Source organism: Phaseolus vulgaris, chromosome 9 (assembly GCF_051622355.1).
Source record: "Phaseolus vulgaris cultivar YP4 chromosome 9, ASM5162235v1, whole genome shotgun sequence".
NCBI lineage: Eukaryota > Viridiplantae > Streptophyta > Magnoliopsida > Fabales > Fabaceae > Phaseolus > Phaseolus vulgaris.
This window is the reverse complement of record NC_143506.1, coordinates 27,658,355-27,677,222: the sequence shown is the minus strand read 5'-3', so window position 1 is coordinate 27,677,222 and position 18,868 is coordinate 27,658,355. Positions and strand designations below refer to the sequence as shown.

Below are 18,868 nucleotides of genomic sequence, written 5' to 3'. Positions count from 1 at the left end.
ATTACCACCTTTAAGAGGAATAGAACATCAAATAGACTTAGTCCCTAGAGCTACCTAATAGGTCAACTTATAGGACCAACCCCAATAAACTAAAGAGATAGAAAAACAAGTTATTGGCTTACTGAATAAGGGTTGGGTACATAAGAGTCTTAGTTCTTGTTGTACAAGATGCTTTGATGCCTCCAAATCCATGTGGAAAGCTTGAAGAACTTGTTGTTGGGTATGTGTGTGTTGTCTAATAGTTTTTAACTTGTTAATTCACTCCTTAGGATGATCCAAGTTTATTTGAATCTTTACCTTTTTAAAAATATGGGTTTTCTAAAAGCGTGTGAAATTTTAACCTGTTAAAATGTTGAATCAACCTGTTTTTTTATACTTAGTGGTTTTTAAAATGGTTTGGAAAAGCTTAGCTTTGTTTTGGCTTTGCTGTCAAACAGAACCAACCGGTTGTTTTAATAAATCAAATGGGTTTAACCTTAACAAAATTTTGTAAAGTGGTTTGAACTGTTTTAAATGATTTCAACTGCTCTTGGTTTTTGTTTTAAGTGCTTTGACCAATTGATTGAGATCATATAAAGGTTGTTTAACGCTCATTAGCATTAACTAAGAAAGAGAGAATAATAAAGAAAAAAGGTTTTCAAGATTTCAAAAGCTTTGGATCATCTCAAGTGTGTGGAATAGGATTGGGTTTTGTACTTCTGAACCTTAAGCTTTGATTTACCCAAGTGTATTCTATTCCTATTCTTCTTAAAACATTGTGTTTCTATATTGGAGTGTAAGGCAATTTCAAGAAAGGTGTTTTCTGGAAACTGTGTGGTGCCAAAGAGTAGTGTGTGTTCTTAAGGGGTTCAGATCATCAATTTTTGTGTGTGTTTTATAATCTAGGTTTTATTACATAATGAATTCTCAGTGCTTAGTTGAGGACTAGATATAGTTCTTAAGAGTGAACCAGTATAAACATCTTGTGTGATTCTCTCTATCCCTACACTCATACATGGTTTTAACATTGTTTTGCATTCTGCTGATATAAACAACCGGTTGTTACGTGAAAACAACTGGTTGATTTTCTGGAAACAAACTTAAAACTGAAATTTTATTGAGTTGAACAGAATATCAATTGATTGATTCTTCATAGCATTTCACTCTACCTTCAATCCTTGCGAAAATCTTTCAAAAACAATTCACCCCCACTTGTTTAGGGCCACTAATTCTAACACTTGTGTTGTTCTCCTGTTGTTGGTCCCCAAGAAAGACGGGTCTTGGAGAATGTTCACATATTGCAAGACCATTAACAACATCATAGTAAAATATAGACACTCAATCCCTAGGCTGGATTATATGCTTGATAAATTGCATGGGATAAACATTTTATCCAAAATTGATCCTAAAAGTTATCATTATATTAGAATTAAAGAAAGAGATGAATGGTTAGTCATGCCTTTTGGCTTGAACAATTCCCCTTGCTCATTCATAAGATTAATGAAGTTGTTTATTTTGATGATGTCTTAATATATAATAGGATTCTAGATGAACACATTGTTCATCTTAAACAACTCTTAATTATTCTTAAGGACCACAATCTCTTTGTCAACCTTGAAAAGTGTACTTTTGGTTAAAAAAATGTTATTTTTTCTTGGATTCATGGTTAGGAAAGAGGATGTTCATGTGGATCTAGAGAAAATAAAGGTCATCCAAGCCCACCCTTAAAACAATAAGAGAAGTCTGAAGCTTCCATGGCCTGGCAAGTGTTTATAGGATATTTATCCAGGAATTCTTTACTATAGTTCCACCTCCTAAAAAACTTGTTAAGAAGGATGTGCATTTTGTATGAGGTGAAAAACTAGAAAATTCTTTTAAAACTCTAAAAGATAAATTAACCCATGTACCCATTCTAGTTCTCCTTGGCTACACTTAGCTTTCAAGGACTGACAATGTACTAGTGGGTTGCTTTAATGAAAGACCCTCTAGTTCATATTAGATATTAGAATGAGTTGAAAAATGCTCTTAAGAGACACCATATTCCTTCTTATTATGAAAGAGAGTTGATGTATCAACCCTAAATACTTCAACAAAAAGATAAAATTGTAGAGGAGTATAGGAAGAAAATGGAATTGCTTATACTAAGGGTTGGTATTAAGGAAGACCCTAAGGTCACAATTGCTAGGTTTCAGAGTGGCCTTAACCTAGAAATTCAGGATAAAGTTTAACTATTACCTTTTACTGATTTAAATGATTTGGTTCAACTACGTGTTAGGCTAGAGCAATAAATTAAAAGAAGGTCTACCTCTAGTAAAGACTATCCTAACACATCCTATTCCAAGATAGAGCATAAGAGGGAGGGTTACCCCTCCAAATTTGGGTATGAAGGATCTAGGGGAAAGGACAGAGAAAAATACAAAGAAAGAGAAAGGGAAAAATATAGAAAAGACTCCTCCAAGGAAGTCAAAACTAAAGATGTCTAGTGCTTTCACTGTCATGAAAATGGACACTGTATTTTTGAGTGTCCTAGAAAAAGAAATATGGTTTTAAAGGATTGTGATATTGATGGCACTAGTGACTGCATCCCCACCCAGCAAGGATGAAGTTTTGGAATCTGAAGAGGAAATTCAACCTTGTGAAGGAAGCCTCTTAATGGTGAGGAGGTTACTTGGCAGCCAACTTGTGGAGTTGGAACAATCTCAATGGAAAACCTATTCCATACTCGTTGTAAGGTTTTTGAAAATATTTGTTCAGTAATTATAGAGAGTGGTTCATGTTGCAATTGTTGTAGCTCTAGATTGGTTGACAAGTTAGCCTCAACCATTATTCGACATCCAAAACTTATAAACTTCAGTGGATAAAAGAGGATGGAGGAATATTAATTTAGAACCAAGTAAGTATTCCAATTTCCATTGGTAACTATAATGAAAAAAAAATTGTGTGATGTTGTGTCAATAGAAGTTGGACATATCTTACTTGGCAGACCATGACAATTGATAAGCATATTATTCACGATGGTCTCACCAATAAGATTAGTTTCAATCACAAGGGTAAAAAAAATAACTCTTTATCAACTTTCACATCAACAAGTGAGAGAGGACCAAATAAATCTTAAAAAAGTTTATGAGGATAAGAGAGAGGAAAAAAATGTTAAAAAAACTCTCCTTTCCAAATGAATTAAAAGTAGAGAAGTTGTTCCACAAAAATCTTTGAAAAATGAAAATAAAATAAAATCTCTTATGGTGGAACAACCTCTTTTTCTTCTCCAATGCAAGGAGGCACTTGCTAGCACAAGTCAGGATCTTGAGTCTCTACCAATAGGGGTGCAAGACATTTTAAAAGAATTTGATGATATTTTTTTTTTCAAGGAAGTACCTCATGGACTTCCACTTTTAAGGGAACTAAACATCTTTTTTTCCCTAGAACCAACCTACCCAATAGGTTAGCTTACAAAACAAACCCCCAAGAGACTAAAGAGATAGAGACATAAGTTTCTGACTTGTTGAAGAAGGGTTAAGTTCAAAAAAGTCTAATTCCTTGTTTTGTTACCGTGTTGTTGGTCCCCAAGAAAGACGGATCTTGAAGAATGAGCACTTATTGCAGGGCCATCAACGACATCACTATAAAATATAGACACCCAATTCCGAGGTTAGATGATATGTTGGATGAACTGCTCTATTCTCCAAGATGGTGGAGGCTGCGGTGGTGACGCTACCACACAAATATTGGGGAGAGACACCGTGTGTGTTCGTGAACTTGAAGGCATGGTTGATAGAGAAAGAGAAACCCACATCTCTCTGCCACATAAGCAATACTTGACGTCGTAAGCTGAGACTTAACAGAAAGGACCAATTTGGATACATTTTTAAAAATATAGGGACCAAATTGTTTTAAAAAAAAATCATTGTACTAAATTGAATATTGACCTCGACCACTAACAAGGTCACACCACCATTTAACAATTGAAGGAGCATCGAAGCTTATAACACATGAAGAGAGTTTGATTTGAGAGATATGTGACTACTTTACACAAGGCACTAAGAATTATCACATGCATCTACACTTTACAAATTAGTCTCACATCTCCTAAATCAAAATGTGTCAGGAGCTCCTCTAGTTATAAGTAAAGGCATCTCGTCCTCTTATAAATCACTTTAGATTTTAAATAAGAATATGACTATGGTAAAATGCATGTGTTGTTTTTATTGTGTCTTTCTTAGAAGTGAGGACCTCTCGAATATCTTTCTAAGAAATTTGATAAAAAAGTTTTAAATATGTTTTCGATGATGTGAGAGTGTGTGATGAATTATTATCTTTTGCAGTAAAGATGGAGAAACTTAACTTCAAGAATTAACATCCATAGAAGTTGATTATGTTAGAGACTATAAAGTTTTTACTTTAATAAGTAAAAGAAAAGTATAGAGAAGACACACTTTCGTATGGAATCATATCTACATCTTTTACTTGTGTAATCTCTATATTTACAATAAAAAATCAATAGTTGAAAGATTAATCTTAAGTCAATAACTTCATCTCTATATTTATTTTCTAATTAATAATTCTAAACGATAGCAAATAAGGTAATATATGAATCATCAACTTTTACTCTTTCCTAGTGTGGTAAACATTAACCCCTTGTTTGCTTCCATGAATGTACTGTTCAAGAGGAAGGATGTGAGTGGATATCCATGGTTTGGATCAAGGGATGTGCAGGGAAGTGAAAAAGAGGATATACCTGTGAACAGGAAATATCTTCTCCCCTCAAAATGAAGAGATGTAGAGGGAAAGCCACGTCAGCATCCCTTATTTCCAAATTTACCCTCATTTGAATGTATCACAATGTTTCATTTGAATGTAAAAATCTTCCATTTATATATTAGTTATTAGAGTAGATCAGGTGATACCTATTTTTCAAGTTCTAATCAGATATTTTATTAAATGTGGTTGGATTTAGTTTTTTTTAAAGAAAAGAATATACTATATCTAATTAAAATTGAAAATATTACCTGGGTTGGATCATGGTCATCACCAAAAGGTTATACTAAACATTTTTCATTTTATTTTATACTAAATATTTAATTTATTTAATAAAAAAAATCCCTAAAAACAATTCATCACTTAAAATAATTTTATTCTAACTTAAATTATTCATTAGAAACTGAAAATATAATTAATATATTAAAATATGTATTTATGTATTATGTTATATTTTTGTTACTGTTGTATTTTTTAGATTGCTTTATTGTGAGGTTTTTTAATATTAAAAAATAGTAATTTTTTATTTATATAAGATGTGATTTATTTTTTAATTTTATAGTATATGTTTAATATTTAATGAAATTATTTGAAATTCTGTTTTTATTTTTATTTTTGTTATATTTATATTAAAATATTTCTATATATAGTTATTATGTTTATGAGTTATAATTTATTTTATTATAATTTTTTATGAAATTTTTTTCTATTGTTAATTACGTTATATTTTTGTTGTTGTAGTATTTTTTTATTTTTCATTTCTAGAGGGTTTTTAATATTAAAAAAAAATATCTTTTTATTTATATAAGATTTGATTTATTTTTCAATTTTATTACTTGTTTTTATTTAATTTGTTGAATACATATTTTTTTTCTAATTATAGTTTTTATATTATACATATTTAATGTGTAAAAGTTTTTCATTTTTAAACAAAAACAACTCATTTTATTATTAATTTTTTAATAGGCAAGGGTTAATCTGTAAAGTAACATTTCACACCTTTAAAAAAAATTAAAATTTCCTCATAACCATCACATCCCTCACAAATTCTCATAAACTTTCCTCACACATCCACTCTCTCAAATCCTCACCCCCTGCCTAATCCAAATATATCCTAAATCTTTTAACTCTCCAAGTTTTAGTTACACCACCTTCTTTCTTCAAAAGTTATTGATGATTACACAAAAAAATATATATACAAGGAGAGTGAATGCGACGAAAGAAAAACTAAATATACGTATAGAAATGGAGCACTCCAACATCAATAGACCAATTGAAGAACTGTGCAGTCACTGTGTCACCGACCACAGTGCCTGTGGCTAAATCATCTTTCCCATGATACTCATTACACGACAAATAAAAAAACAATCAATTTCGCCCATGGTAATGCTATGCAGCCACCCTTAATAAATGAATAAAGTTTCACACTGTCAAAATATCTCCCACTGTTACTTAGGGTCTTTCAAACATATCAATATACAACTCCAAAGTTCTGCTAAAAAATTGTAAAATTATAGATTTCACAAACCTTATTGAAGCTAAATTTATAAAAAAAAAAGTCTTAAAAAAACTAATATAAAATAACCTTTTCATTAGAAAGAAGGCAGTGTTTCTCACATAGTGGAGTAAGTTTGCATTGCAATAAACTCACGTAATCTTTCAATTATTTATTTATTATTTCTAAGGGAATTTTAACTTATGAAAAATAGTTTCAAAACGTGCACGAAACTAATACAATAATCCACCACTTACAGAGGTCTGGCGTAGTTCAAGGAAAAGTTTCATTCTTTTTCTGGGTATTTTTGTCTATAAAGAAAGGAAATAAGTAACAATTTTTCACCAAAAGAAAGCAAATAATATCATTAACACAAGATAACGTAAAATAAATGACACACTCAGTGATCTATATTTTAGGTAATATATATTCTGCGAGTAATAAGTTTTCTTTAATTTCATAGTATATTTTAAAGAGTTTAATGGTGAATCAGAGTAAATGATAGTTAGATATAATGTTTGAAAAAGAAAACAGTGATTTTTCATTTCCTTTTTTTACTTTATTTTCTATTTTTGAAATTTATACAAGATTAATCAACATTGAAAATAAAAAGGAAAAGGAAAATATTACTTCAACATGTTAGTACAAACAGAATATAAAATAAAAATAAGAAATATTTTGTCTCTCACCAAATATTCTCTAAATCCAACACTGATATAGCATCAAGTAGTGAGTGTTTGTGATCTTATTATTTAAAGGTAACACTAGATATTGTCTTGGAGAAAATTATTTGAGAGATATGATTATTTAAACCTAACACCAGCTAAAGTAATTGTTCTTTTAGAAAATAAAAATATCTTTATTATGAAATGTAGAAACCACCAACCCATTAGGCAACGTGGTTTGAGGTAGGACAACTGAGCACCAAACAGTTTATTTTTTTGCCCAAAGTGGGTGAAGTGACAGAGAAAGAAGGAGAGAGAAACTTCGAGGAAACAACCTTCACCGTTCATCATCTTCATCAATCCAACAACAAAAACAATATCCATTCTTATCATTTCTCAGTCACTGCCACCCTGATACTGACACCTTCACCTTCCACCTTAATGCCCTTCAACTCCAACTGCCTCACCCTCTCTCAGCCCCTCCAAGGTATCACTTTTCGTTTCACCTTTTTTCTTTCAATTTATCATGTGGGGTGGTATTAACTTTGCAAAGTAGGGTTCTTTTTGAAAATTGGCATGAGTTAGAGAAAATTAAAACAAAGAAAGATAATGGGTATAGGAGGATATTTGAAACCAATGTGAGTGGATTAAATTCAGATTAGAAGAAAAAAGTTAACGTTTCTTTTAGATATCTTGAAGAAGAACAGTTCTGACTTCTGAGGGATTTGGTTTGAATGCTTAAATGGGGTTCTTGGGTTTGTTTAGGATAGAGAATTTATGGGCGGATCAATTTCAAAACGAAGGAGTTCTAGGCAACGTTCGTCCTCAAATTTTTTCCCTCGGTATCAATCGCCTTATTTGCCACAAAGCCAAGATCAAGGGTCTGTGAGGCATTACGGGTATTCATCCCAAAGCAATGGTGGTGGTCCTGCTCCAGAGCAAGGAAAGAGATCAGATGGGAAGTATTCAAGGATAGGTGATAATTATAAGAGCTTGGACCAGGTAAACTTTTTATGCTCCTTCATTCTCAATGTATGAAATTGCTTAAACGGAGAAGCTTGGGTCTTGGGTGTTCTTGGTTTTTGTATAGTCTGTTGTTTGCACTTAATGCATGCAATGCAACTGTCCTTGTATTTTGAATTTAAGCTCTTAGGTTTGAAAAACAAGAGCCTATTTCAGTTCAGGTCTCGAATCGCTTAGAATAAGTTGTAACTAATTTCGGTAATTGTTATCTTGACATTGTCATAGTTCGTGCCATTGCTCTTTCTGAAGGACGTAAATGTTAGATTACTATGCTGACTTCTGGTATTGCACCAGTAATAATTTGAAATTCTCATATTGACGTGTGACATTCTGAAGTAGTTTTTCATATTTTAAGGTAACTGAAGCTTTAGCAAATGCTGGCCTAGAATCTTCTAATCTCATTGTTGGTATTGATTTTACCAAGAGCAATGAGTGGACAGGTTTTTCCCTTGTCGACCAACCACCTTCATATCCCCTCCTTTGTAATTGTGTTAACATGCATAATGTGACTCTGTATTAGGTGCAAGGTCATTTCAAAGGAGATGCCTGCATCACATTGGTCATGAACAAAATCCGTATGAACAAGCTATATCTATCATTGGGAAAACACTATCATCCTTTGATGAGGATAACTTAATTCCCTGTTTTGGTTTCGGAGATGGTAATATAAGAACCATTGTTGTAAATTACATTCATCTATCTAGTATAATGTTCCCGTGAGTTATACTGTGTTGGGATTTTCATATGGCAGCATCAACACATGATCAAGAAGTTTTTAGTTTCTATCCTGATGAGAGATTTTGTCAAGGATTTGAAGAAGTGTTGGGACGATATAGGGAATTGGTCCCTCAATTAAAGCTTGCAGGTATTGGAACATTGGTCAAACATCAATTCAATTTCTCTTACTGTATCTGTTATTAGCTCTTTGCTTATTGTATTTTTTTGCCCTTGACTGGCAGGACCAACATCATTTGCTCCAGTCATTGAGATGGCAATCACTATAGTCGAGCAAAGTGGAGGCCAATACCATGTCTTAGTGATTATAGCCGATGGGCAGGTTGAGAATTATTTGAATTGAATTAGACAAATAATTTTTTTATTACTCAATAACTGTGTCTTGAGATCAAATAATCAAATTTTACACCAAATAGTGTGCACACATTGAGCAGGAGTTTTTTATATTGATGTTTTTACCTTTTCATGGAGGAATAGGCTGTATGTTTGTGCTGAACATTTAGACCTTCCTTAAATATTACAATACTTTAACACTTCTTATTTAGGTAACCAAGTCAATGAAACATTAGTTATAGTCAATGGTGGAGCTAGAGAATTTTCTTTTGGGGGCCTAAATAAAGACGAAAATCAGGCTTTGTTATGTAAAAAAAGAATTACTTGTAAGTTTGTTGTTTCCCTCTCCACGGCATATAGGACCTTTTCCCCTAGTGGTAATAACTAATAACCCAAGAAAGCAGTATATAATTCAAAACAAGGTTAGATTATGGATAAATTGGATGCTTTTATCTCTTAAGCATTGTTTTATGCACTCTTCAAGTTCTGTGGTTTAGTCATAATAAGATTTGGTTTTTAATTGAAATAAAAAAAAGAATCAGCTGTAGTTTTCATAACGAACTATAAAAAATCTTAGAGATGATATTTAGCATAGCAACATATTGACATGGTGTGGTCATGTTTATCATTGACTCTCATCTAGTATTAGGAGACTAGGTATGTTAAATGAATTGATGTTGAATAGTGTCAACCTGTTGCAGGTGACGAGAAGTGTTGACATTGAGCATGGGCAGTTGAGTGCACAAGAAAAGAAAACTGTAGAAGCTATTGTGAAAGCTAGGTAATTAGCTGTCTGTGTTGTCTATTCCTTTCTATGGTTATGAGATTTCTAACTGTGTTTATTGTCATCATAAAAAATGTGTCTATTACCAGTGAATATCCCTTGTCAATCATATTAGTTGGAGTTGGAGATGGGCCGTGGGATATGATGAAACAATTTGACGATAACATCCCTGCCCGAGCATTTGATAATTTCCAGGCATGTATCTTCTGTTCAAAACTTGTCAGTTCTGTTGTTTCTTTAAAGTATGGTTTGTTTATGATCACAATAATGACAAAATGTTTTTTCTTTTATTTTTCCTTCTTCTCTAGTTTGTGAATTTCACAGAAATAATGTCGAAGAACATGGATCGGTCCAGAAAGGAAACTGAGTTTGCACTGGCGGCCTTGATGGAAATACCCTCCCAGTACAAGGCAACACTAGAGCTTAATACATTGGGGTAACAAATATTGAATTCTTTTTTTCTTCACAGGCTTTTGCTGCATTGAATACATTATCCGTTTATGGAGCCATCTATGAGCTGTATAACTTTTCAAACAGCACTCGAAGCGGGAAAGATGTCGACAGGGTTCCTCTGCCACCCCCTCTATATGGTGCAGCATCTTTCAATTCCCCGAAAACATCCCGTCAGAACAGTTTTCGTCCCAGTGCACCATCTAGCAGACATGATGTTCGTTCGAATCCTCCCGCAACTTCTGCTTCTGATAATCAGGTATGTCCACTCTTTCTCTTGCTATTTGCAGTCATTGCTATAGAATGATCTGCACTTGTCAAAGGTGTATTTTGTTGTTCACGTTGGCACTCAAAAGTAAGTTTTCATATACATGATTTAATGCACACTCAAATTCTCAAGTAAACTATTCTGTTGTGTAATCCTTGCAGGTTTGTCCCATTTGCCTCACCAATCCTAAGGATATGGCTTTTGGTTGCGGGCATCAGGTAAGGAATCCAGAGAAGTTTGCTTTTGATTCTCACATAGAAAAGATAACTGAATGCCTATTAGTTACAGTACTAGTTTTTTTATGAGCCACTTTTATTAATTTGCAGACATGCTGTGAGTGTGGACAAGATCTTGAATTGTGCCCCATTTGCAGGAGTACCATTGATACTAGAATAAAACTTTATTAGATGATTTTTCATGTTGAGGTATGAAACCAGGTTTTCAGAGGAAGGGGGCTGAGTCCAAACGATTTGCTTAGTGCCTTCGCATTGTACATATTTTTGGTATTTATTTATTTATTTAAGTCTATGCTTTGAGCGCATTTTATACTGGAGTTGGATTTGCGTTATTACTATATTCATTTTATGCAATTCATCAATATAATATTTCATACCTGTAGATCTTGTGGCTTCTTTCATGGTTATGTTATGAATCTCTTGTTTGTTCCATTGAGTTAATTTCTCACGCCATTATTCCACGTGCAATTGTCACGTGCTGAGAATGTGAACGATAGCACAATGAGTTAAGACTTTCTGACATTTGCAAAAGTAAAAAGGGCCCTTGCTTTAGGGGCTGATTAAGTAAATAACAGAAACAAGTTCCTGTCTCTGGAATTTGATTAATTAAATGGATATTTCTGTGTATATCCAAAAGAAGAAAATTAAGTTTACCAGTCCTAGAATCCATTTGGATTTGGGCTTTCAGTTTACTTGTGTTGGCTCTTATCTTCACATTTTGTAGACTACTTTTGGGCTTTTGCTTCCTGCAACCCCTCGATTTTCAACCTGCACCCATACAGTTGGGTGAAATGAATGAATAGTTCTCCTTCTCCCTCGCTGCACCTAAATCATTGCTGCTGCCACCTCTGCTGCTGCTGCACCATCACTGCTGTAGAAGAAGAGAAGGAGAAGATTACACAGGAGCAAAAAAAGGCTTGTTTTGGAAAGTTCTTTCTAGTGTTATGAAAAGCTGGTTCTAGAAAACATTTTCTGGAAAATTTGTTTTTGAATATCTATTCCAGAAAATTTTGTTCAACAATGTATTTCATGAATTCTGAAGAGTGTGCTTTGGAAAAAAGTTGTGGAAGGGATAAAATGGTCATTTTAAAAATTGTTGGTGCAGGAAAAAAAAGCACTACTTTTGTCTTGTGATTGACAAAAGCTACACCACTATAATATTTTACTAACAATTAACATTTTTCTATAGAAAATATAATATTTTAACTGTATAAAAGAAATATTTCTATTTCAAATTTAACTGTCTTTTTTTTGTCTTCTAAAAATAAAAAATAATTGCACCAAAAAAAAACTGCTGTAGAGATGATGTAACATCCATTCTAAATATAACTAAGATGCCCTTTTCTTTATAGTTTAAAGAACAATTATCATGTTCTCCCTCTTTAAAAAATACCACATTAAAAGATTGTGATGCATACAAAAGAAAGAGAAGTTGTATTGTTTTAAGGTTAATACAATTTTAAAATGTTATTTCAAGATTCACTTAACTTCAGCCAAAATGATTGCACCATTTCAAGTGCATGAGTGCCAAGTATGTCGGCTCCAAGCAAAACGCAGTGCTACAAAAGGACTCTCCCTTCGAGTCTAATAACCATCGCCTTCAACATGTTCTTCCCATCTTGCAGTAAAATAATGATCACTGCCCTTTTTTTCTTGGTTTGTTTTGGATTCAGCGATGGTGCCAATGTGACACCCTCTGAGGGGAGGAGAGGGCAGTGGCAACTGCTCCTTAAGAGCACTGGCGTGGTTGGCATGCATGTGGCTTTAACCTACAGAAACACTGTCATAATGTTTGATCAAACAGGAGCTGGCCCATCCAGTTACGAACTTCGCAAACGCTTCAATGGAGGCAGGTGCACCAGAGGCAGCCATGATATAATGGACTCCACATGCTATGCTCATGCTGTGGAGTATGACATTAGTATCAATAAAGTGAGGCCTCTGAGGCTTGACACTGATCCTTGGTGTTCCTCTGGTTCATTCCTAAGCAATGGTACTCTTTTACAAACGGGTGGAAATGACAGAGGTGCCAAAAGGATCAGATTCTTTAGGCCCTGTGGGAATGACAAATGTGACTGGATGCAATCAAAGAAAATACTATCTGATAGGAGGTGGTATGCTTCTAGTCTGCTACTACCAGAACATGATAGGGTGGTTGTTGTTGGTGGAAGAAGAGCTTTAACATATGAATTTGTACCAAAAATTAGTCCTGGAGAAAAATCCTTTGACCTTCCATTCTTGCACCAAACCAATGACAGGAACGAAGGAGGGAACAACCTATACCCCTTCCTCCACCTTTCATCAGATGGAAACTTGTTTATTTTCGCCAACCGCGATTCCATCCTACTCAACTTGCGAAGAAACAAAGTGATCAAGACCTTCCCTCGGATTCCGGGAGAAGGGTCAAGAAACTATCCAAGCTCAGGCTCATCTGTGATACTCCCATTGGACCATAGAGACAACTTCCAAAGGGTGGAAGTTATGGTGTGTGGAGGTTCATCTACTGGAGCCTTTACAGCTGCTGCTAAGCGAAGATTCTTGGTAGGGTTAAGATCATGTGGAAGAATGGTGATCACAGGAAACAAGCACAAGTGGGATATGGAGCACATGCCAAAGCCACGTCTCTTACACAACATGCTGATTCTCCCTAAAGGTGACATCCTAATTATAAATGGGGCGAAGCGAGGGTCTGCAGGATATGACAATGCTAGAAACGCTTCTCTTGCACCTTATCTCTACAGCCCCAAGAAAAGACTTGGAGCAAGGTTCACAGTCCTTATGTCCACCAAGATAGCCAGAATGTATCACTCATCAGCAGCTCTTCTTCCTGATGGGAGGGTCTTGGTTGCGGGTAGTAACCCTCATGGGAGGTACACCTTTCACAATGTGGCATACCCAACTGAACTAAGACTTCAAGCTTTTGTTCCACACTACATGGAAAGGAGGTATCATACCTGGAGGCCTAGTAACTTGACCATACAATATGCTGGTGCCACCAGCCATGCAATTGAGTATGGGAAAGAGTTTACTGTTAGGTTCTTCCTAGAGAGGAGGCCTAGCAATGTGATGGGGTTCAGTGCCTATGCACCACCATTTACCACTCATTCCTTTTCCATGAATCAGAGGATGCTGAAGCTGAGGTGCAGGAGCATGGTGAGAAGTGGTGATGGGTGGGTGGTTGCAGTCTTGGAAGCCCCACCATCATCCCTTGTTGCACCTTCTGGTTACTACATGCTCACGGTTGTCAATGGTGGAATTCCAAGCATGTCTCAGTGGGTTCAGTTTGGACACGCCTAGGCCTGTCTTTGTTCAATAATGGTGTTCCAGAGTAGTAATTAAAGAAGAAATTTTCTCAAGGGAGAAACCTCAAAGGAATGCTAATTTATGAAACGAAAAAAACCTATAGTTATATTCCGCAGGGATTAGAAGCTCCTAGATCAAAGTCTATGCCAGCAAAATAATTTGAAGGTTCTTGTGCAGGCTTTTTTAACACGTTATTTTGGATATAGTGAACGTTCTCTCTGTCTTTAGCCCAAAATTTATTGCTATATGTGATCACAGATTCAAAGACCATGTCTTAGCAAGGTGAAAGATAGGGAAAATTATTCACACAAAATGTGTAATTTAATAAGAAAATTACAAAAGTAGACAAATACAATTTTTTTTTTATAAAAATGGACATCTCTCGGTCAAAGTTGTCAATGACATATACAACATTAATTAAACACATTAATTTGTCACTTCATTTTATTTTATTTTTTTAATTAAAGTTATCAGTTTAAATAAAATGTAAAGAAATTATATACTGGATTGATAACTTTGGTGTATTTTATTTAAACTAAAGTACCAATTTAGCCCGCAACTTTAGTTGAATTTTTTTCTTTCCCGAACAATAACTAATATTTTTTAAAATAAAAATATGTATATAATAATAATTTAATTTTTTTAAAAAAATTACTTGAACTAAATAACAATGTTTTGAAATTTTTTATTTTATAAATAATAACAAAAATTTAATTTTGTTTTATTTAAGAAAATCATATATACAGTTGAAGAATTAAAATGATTTTTTTTTCACAGAAAATAAACTTACCCTAAACCAAGTTTTGATATATTAAAAATGTATATAAAATATTTTAAATAAATTGGGTTAAAAATAAGTTGTGTGATAAATTAAAAATATTGACTATTTTTTAAATATTGTTAAAGTTAAAAATATTTTTGTTGTTTTTAAAAAAATTAAATTATGTTTGTGAATTACATTTTAGGTTAGATACAATTTAAAATTTAAAAAATTTTAGGATCGATACAATTATATAATATATAGATTATATAATATATAAAAAGTAGTAATATACATGTATTTATGCTAAAATAAATATATTAAAAAATAAATTAAATTATTGAATAAATCATTAAAAGAAGATGATATTAAAATATTTTATGAAAACAACATTACAAAGGATGATTCTACTGTTTAAATAGACAATTTCCTCTGTTATGACCTTCATTGCGATAGTAAGAACATTTTTTTGCCTTGTTATGAATTTGTTGATCAATTTCATTATGCAAACGAGTTGTAACTAGTCGTCCCGACTCTTTGCGTCGCATGTGGGGGTCAGGTATGAAATTTGGTCCAGTATAAGTAGAGCAATAACCTCGTTTCAAACGGGATGGATGATATTCCTTTTTAATCGTGTGGAGGTTGTAAATTGGATCAATGATGACAAGAGGAACAAACAACAATAACATGACGGCAGGGAAGCAATCACACCACCAATCATTTAATATAACTGTATATGACTGAGGTCATCGACCATGTTGGGGGGTGGCTAATTCTTGGACATCAAATCCAGAATTATTTGCATTAAACCTTTCCACAAAACACATAGTCGAATCTTGTTGATTTTTTCTGAGTAAGTTTTGATATCTTCTGGATAATAATGACTTGCACGTAACATGATGTCTCTTTGAAGTCTTGTTTAACAAACCATGTTTTTGTTTTTTCAAAAGTTGCCTTAACCAAAGCAAAAATTGACAAGGAACGAGTTCTCTTAAGCACGAAATTAATGCATTCTGCTATATTTGTGACCATACTGTAGATCAAGAGTGATCATGTGCTTTGAATAATCCAAATCCAAGGTGTTTGATGAAAGGCTAGTGTTGCTGCTATGTTTGGGTGAGATCTGGGTATAATAGAATGTGATTCACTCCTTTGTTGAATCTAAAACTGATGTGATTTAAAACCTTTTTGAAATCAAGTGTTTTTCCAACTAAGTGAAAAACAACCTTTTATTTTGTCGAATCAATCGGTTGTTTTGGTCTTGGGAGTTTTGAAAAAGGTTGAAAATTGTTTTGGTTTGGTTGACTTAACTGTCAAGCCAAAATAATCGGTTGATTCGTGGTTTCAACCGATTGTTTCTTTGAAAATCCTAACAAAATTATGTTTTGAATGGTGAATCTGTTTTAAATGTTTTCTAACTGAATACACTCCTTCATTAATTTCTTTGACCAATCTTTGAAAAATATAAATGGTTTGTTTATGTTTTCAAATAAGTAAGAAACAATTTTGAGAAATTCAGTTTAACAGATTTGATTCTAAGATTTCAAGATTCACATCAAGCTTTGGATTTTCAATAGAGAGTGGAATAGGATTGCAATTGTATTCAATTTAGATTGTACTGTGATCAGGTGTAATCCTTCTAAAACTACTGTATTTCTAGTGTTGTGTTGCCAAGGAGTATTGTGTGTTCTTGAGGTGTTCAAGATCAATACTCTTGGTGTGGTTTGTTAAAGGTAGTGTGTTTCTTGAAGGGTTCAAGGTCACTACTTTGGTGGTTTGTGTTTTGTAATCCGGTTTGATTGCTTAGTGGATTACCCAGTGGTATTCTGGGGACTGGATGTAGCTCTTGGCTTAAGAGTGAACCAGCATAAACTGTTTGTGTGTTTCTCTCTTACCCTAAACTCATTTAAATTATGTTTTAAGCTTAACTGATATAAATAACCGATTGTTTCGAAGAAACAACCAATTGTTTTCTGTGTATTGTTGTATAACTGCTTGAGTTCTTGGCTAACTTGATTCTTGTTCTGGATTTATACAAAGAACTTCATTAAACCTGAAATTTTTTTCAAAAACCCCTTTTAAACAATTCACCCCCCCTCCATCTTGTTTAAGGCCATATATTCTAACAATTGGTATCAAGAGCTTGGTACTTGAAAAATATTCAAGTTTGATCCTAAAATCTTTTTTCTATGGCTGAAAAACTACCTTTTGGGGAGGGTGCCTCAATTAACAGGCCACCTTTGTTTTGTGGTTTGAATTATCAGTTTTGGAAGGTTAAAATGAAAATCTTTGTTGAATCTCTTGATAAAGGAATTTGGGATGCAATTGAAAATGGTTCTTTTATTCCTAAATTTGAAAAGGATGAATCTTCTATTGAAAAACCATGGTCCCAATGGATTGATGCTGAAAATAAAAAGGCCAAGTTTGATTGCATTGCCAAGAATATCATAACCTCTGCTTTGAACTCTGATGAATTTTTCAAGATCTCACAATGTGCATCTACTAAGAAAATGTGGGATACTCTAGAGGTCACCCGTGAAGGAACAAATGATGTGAAGAGAGCAATGAAACATACTCTAATACAAGAGTATGAGATGTTCAGAATGCTCAAAGGAGAATCAATTGCTGAAGTACAAAAGAGATTCACTCACATTGTCAATCATCTAATGAGTCTTGGAAAAATCTTTGACAAAGAGGAGTTGAACATCAAGATTCTTAAGTGTCTTGATAGATCTTGGCAACCTAAAGTCACGGCTATCTCAGAATCAAAGGACTTGACATCTTTGACTACAACCTCCTTGTTTGGAAAGCTTAGAGAACATGAGTTGGAGATGAATAGACTCAATGTTCAAGAAAGTGAAGACAAGCATGTAAGGAACATTGCTTTGAAAGCTGCCAAACACAAGAATAAGCAAGACTCAAGTGATGAAAGTGAGGAAGAAAATCTTAGTTTGTTGTCCAAAAAGTTCAACAAATTCTTGAAGAGAAACCGCAACAAGGAATCCAACAAAGAAAAGTATGGAAACAAGAAAATTAGTGATTTCAATTCTAACAATTACACTTGTTTTGGTTGTGGAGAACAAGGGCATATAAAAGTTGATTGCCCAAATAAAAAAGGCAAGGAAAAGAAGTCAAGCAATAAGGAAAAGAAAGGGAAATAAAAAAGAGCCTATATTGCTTGGGATGAAAATGAAGTCTCTTCATCAAGCTCCTCATCAAGTGAAGATGAAAAAACCAATATGTGTTTGATGGCTGAAGGAGATGATGATTCAAGCAGCTCAAGCAATGTAAGTTCTTGTGCCTTCTTAAATGCTGAAAACTATAGTCAATTACTTCAAGCTTTTAAAGAAACTCATGAAGAAGCTAACTGATTGACTCTCTTAAACAACCGATTGAAAATGTTGAATAACTGGCTTGAAAATAGAGTCAAGACTCTTGAAGAAGAATTGGAAAAAATCAAAAACTGATTTTGAAAATCCTTAAATGCATTGCAAAAATTCCTCTTACTTGTGTGACTCTAAAGTTTGAGAAAATTGTAAAACTCTTGAGAGTAAGGTCCACTGTCTTGTAAGAACTGTGGATAAACTTTCAAAGGATAAATCCAACTTTGAAACTGTCTATTAGTTATAAATATAATCTTTTATTAAAATAATTTAGTTTAATTTTCGTTCGAATACCTTTTTAACTAATTTAATCTACTTCCTAGCCCATCCCATTGATAACACTCTTTTATGGATTACTTCTAATTAAACTCAGACTAATAACTTACATGTATGGGCAAATTTTAAGATGAAACAAGAAAGATATAATTAACTTTAATTAATTTCTTAATATATTAATTATTTCTTATTAGAGTTAGTTATCATAGTTAATTATGTTTATCTATCTATAAGTATAGAGTTTTTTCTCTTCTCAGTATTAGATCATAATATTAGAAGTAATCTCTATTTTCTTTTGTTGCTTTCTTCTTCATTCACGACATATCATTCACTATGGTATGAACTCTTCACTTAAGGAGTTTTGTTGTGTATCTCGTTTCTTTTTTATTATCAAGATTGGTACCTTCTCTTTTTTAACTTTTT

At 33.4% G+C, this 18,868-nt stretch overlaps 2 protein-coding genes across 2 annotated transcripts; both read left to right on the top strand.

Moving 5' to 3' along the window:
- The first annotated feature begins 7,063 nt into the window (after positions 1 to 7,063).
- On the top strand, positions 7,064 to 11,105 carry LOC137821026 (E3 ubiquitin-protein ligase RGLG2). The gene is made up of 12 exons (XM_068625436.2): positions 7,064 to 7,381; positions 7,660 to 7,896; positions 8,273 to 8,357; positions 8,438 to 8,578; positions 8,669 to 8,782; positions 8,877 to 8,974; positions 9,687 to 9,766; positions 9,859 to 9,964; positions 10,078 to 10,205; positions 10,307 to 10,478; positions 10,649 to 10,705; positions 10,814 to 11,105. Exons 2-12 carry the CDS (start codon positions 7,672 to 7,674, stop codon positions 10,892 to 10,894), a joined length of 1,287 nt encoding a protein of 428 aa, XP_068481537.1. The 5' UTR covers positions 7,064 to 7,381; positions 7,660 to 7,671; the 3' UTR covers positions 10,895 to 11,105.
- Positions 11,106 to 12,070: 965 nt separating this feature from the next.
- LOC137821025 (aldehyde oxidase GLOX) lies at positions 12,071 to 14,360 on the top strand. The gene has a single exon (XM_068625434.2). It carries the CDS (start codon positions 12,257 to 12,259, stop codon positions 14,018 to 14,020), a length of 1,764 nt encoding a protein of 587 aa, XP_068481535.2. The 5' UTR covers positions 12,071 to 12,256; the 3' UTR covers positions 14,021 to 14,360.
- Positions 14,361 to 18,868: the final 4,508 nt, after the last annotated feature.

What these genes read in the sequence shown, in the direction of transcription:
- LOC137821026 (XM_068625436.2), top strand. Translation starts at nt 7,672, where the DNA reads ATGGGCGGATCAATTTCAAAACGAAGGAGTTCTAGGCAACGTTCGTCC. An exon ending in CTTCTGCTTCTGATAATCAG is followed by an intron (nt 10,479 to 10,648) that starts GTATGTCCACTC and finishes TAATCCTTGCAG; the next exon opens with GTTTGTCCCATTTGCCTCAC. An exon ending in CTTTTGGTTGCGGGCATCAG is followed by an intron (nt 10,706 to 10,813) that starts GTAAGGAATCCA and finishes ATTAATTTGCAG; the next exon opens with ACATGCTGTGAGTGTGGACA.
- LOC137821025 (XM_068625434.2), top strand. Translation starts at nt 12,257, where the DNA reads ATGTCGGCTCCAAGCAAAACGCAGTGCTACAAAAGGACTCTCCCTTCG.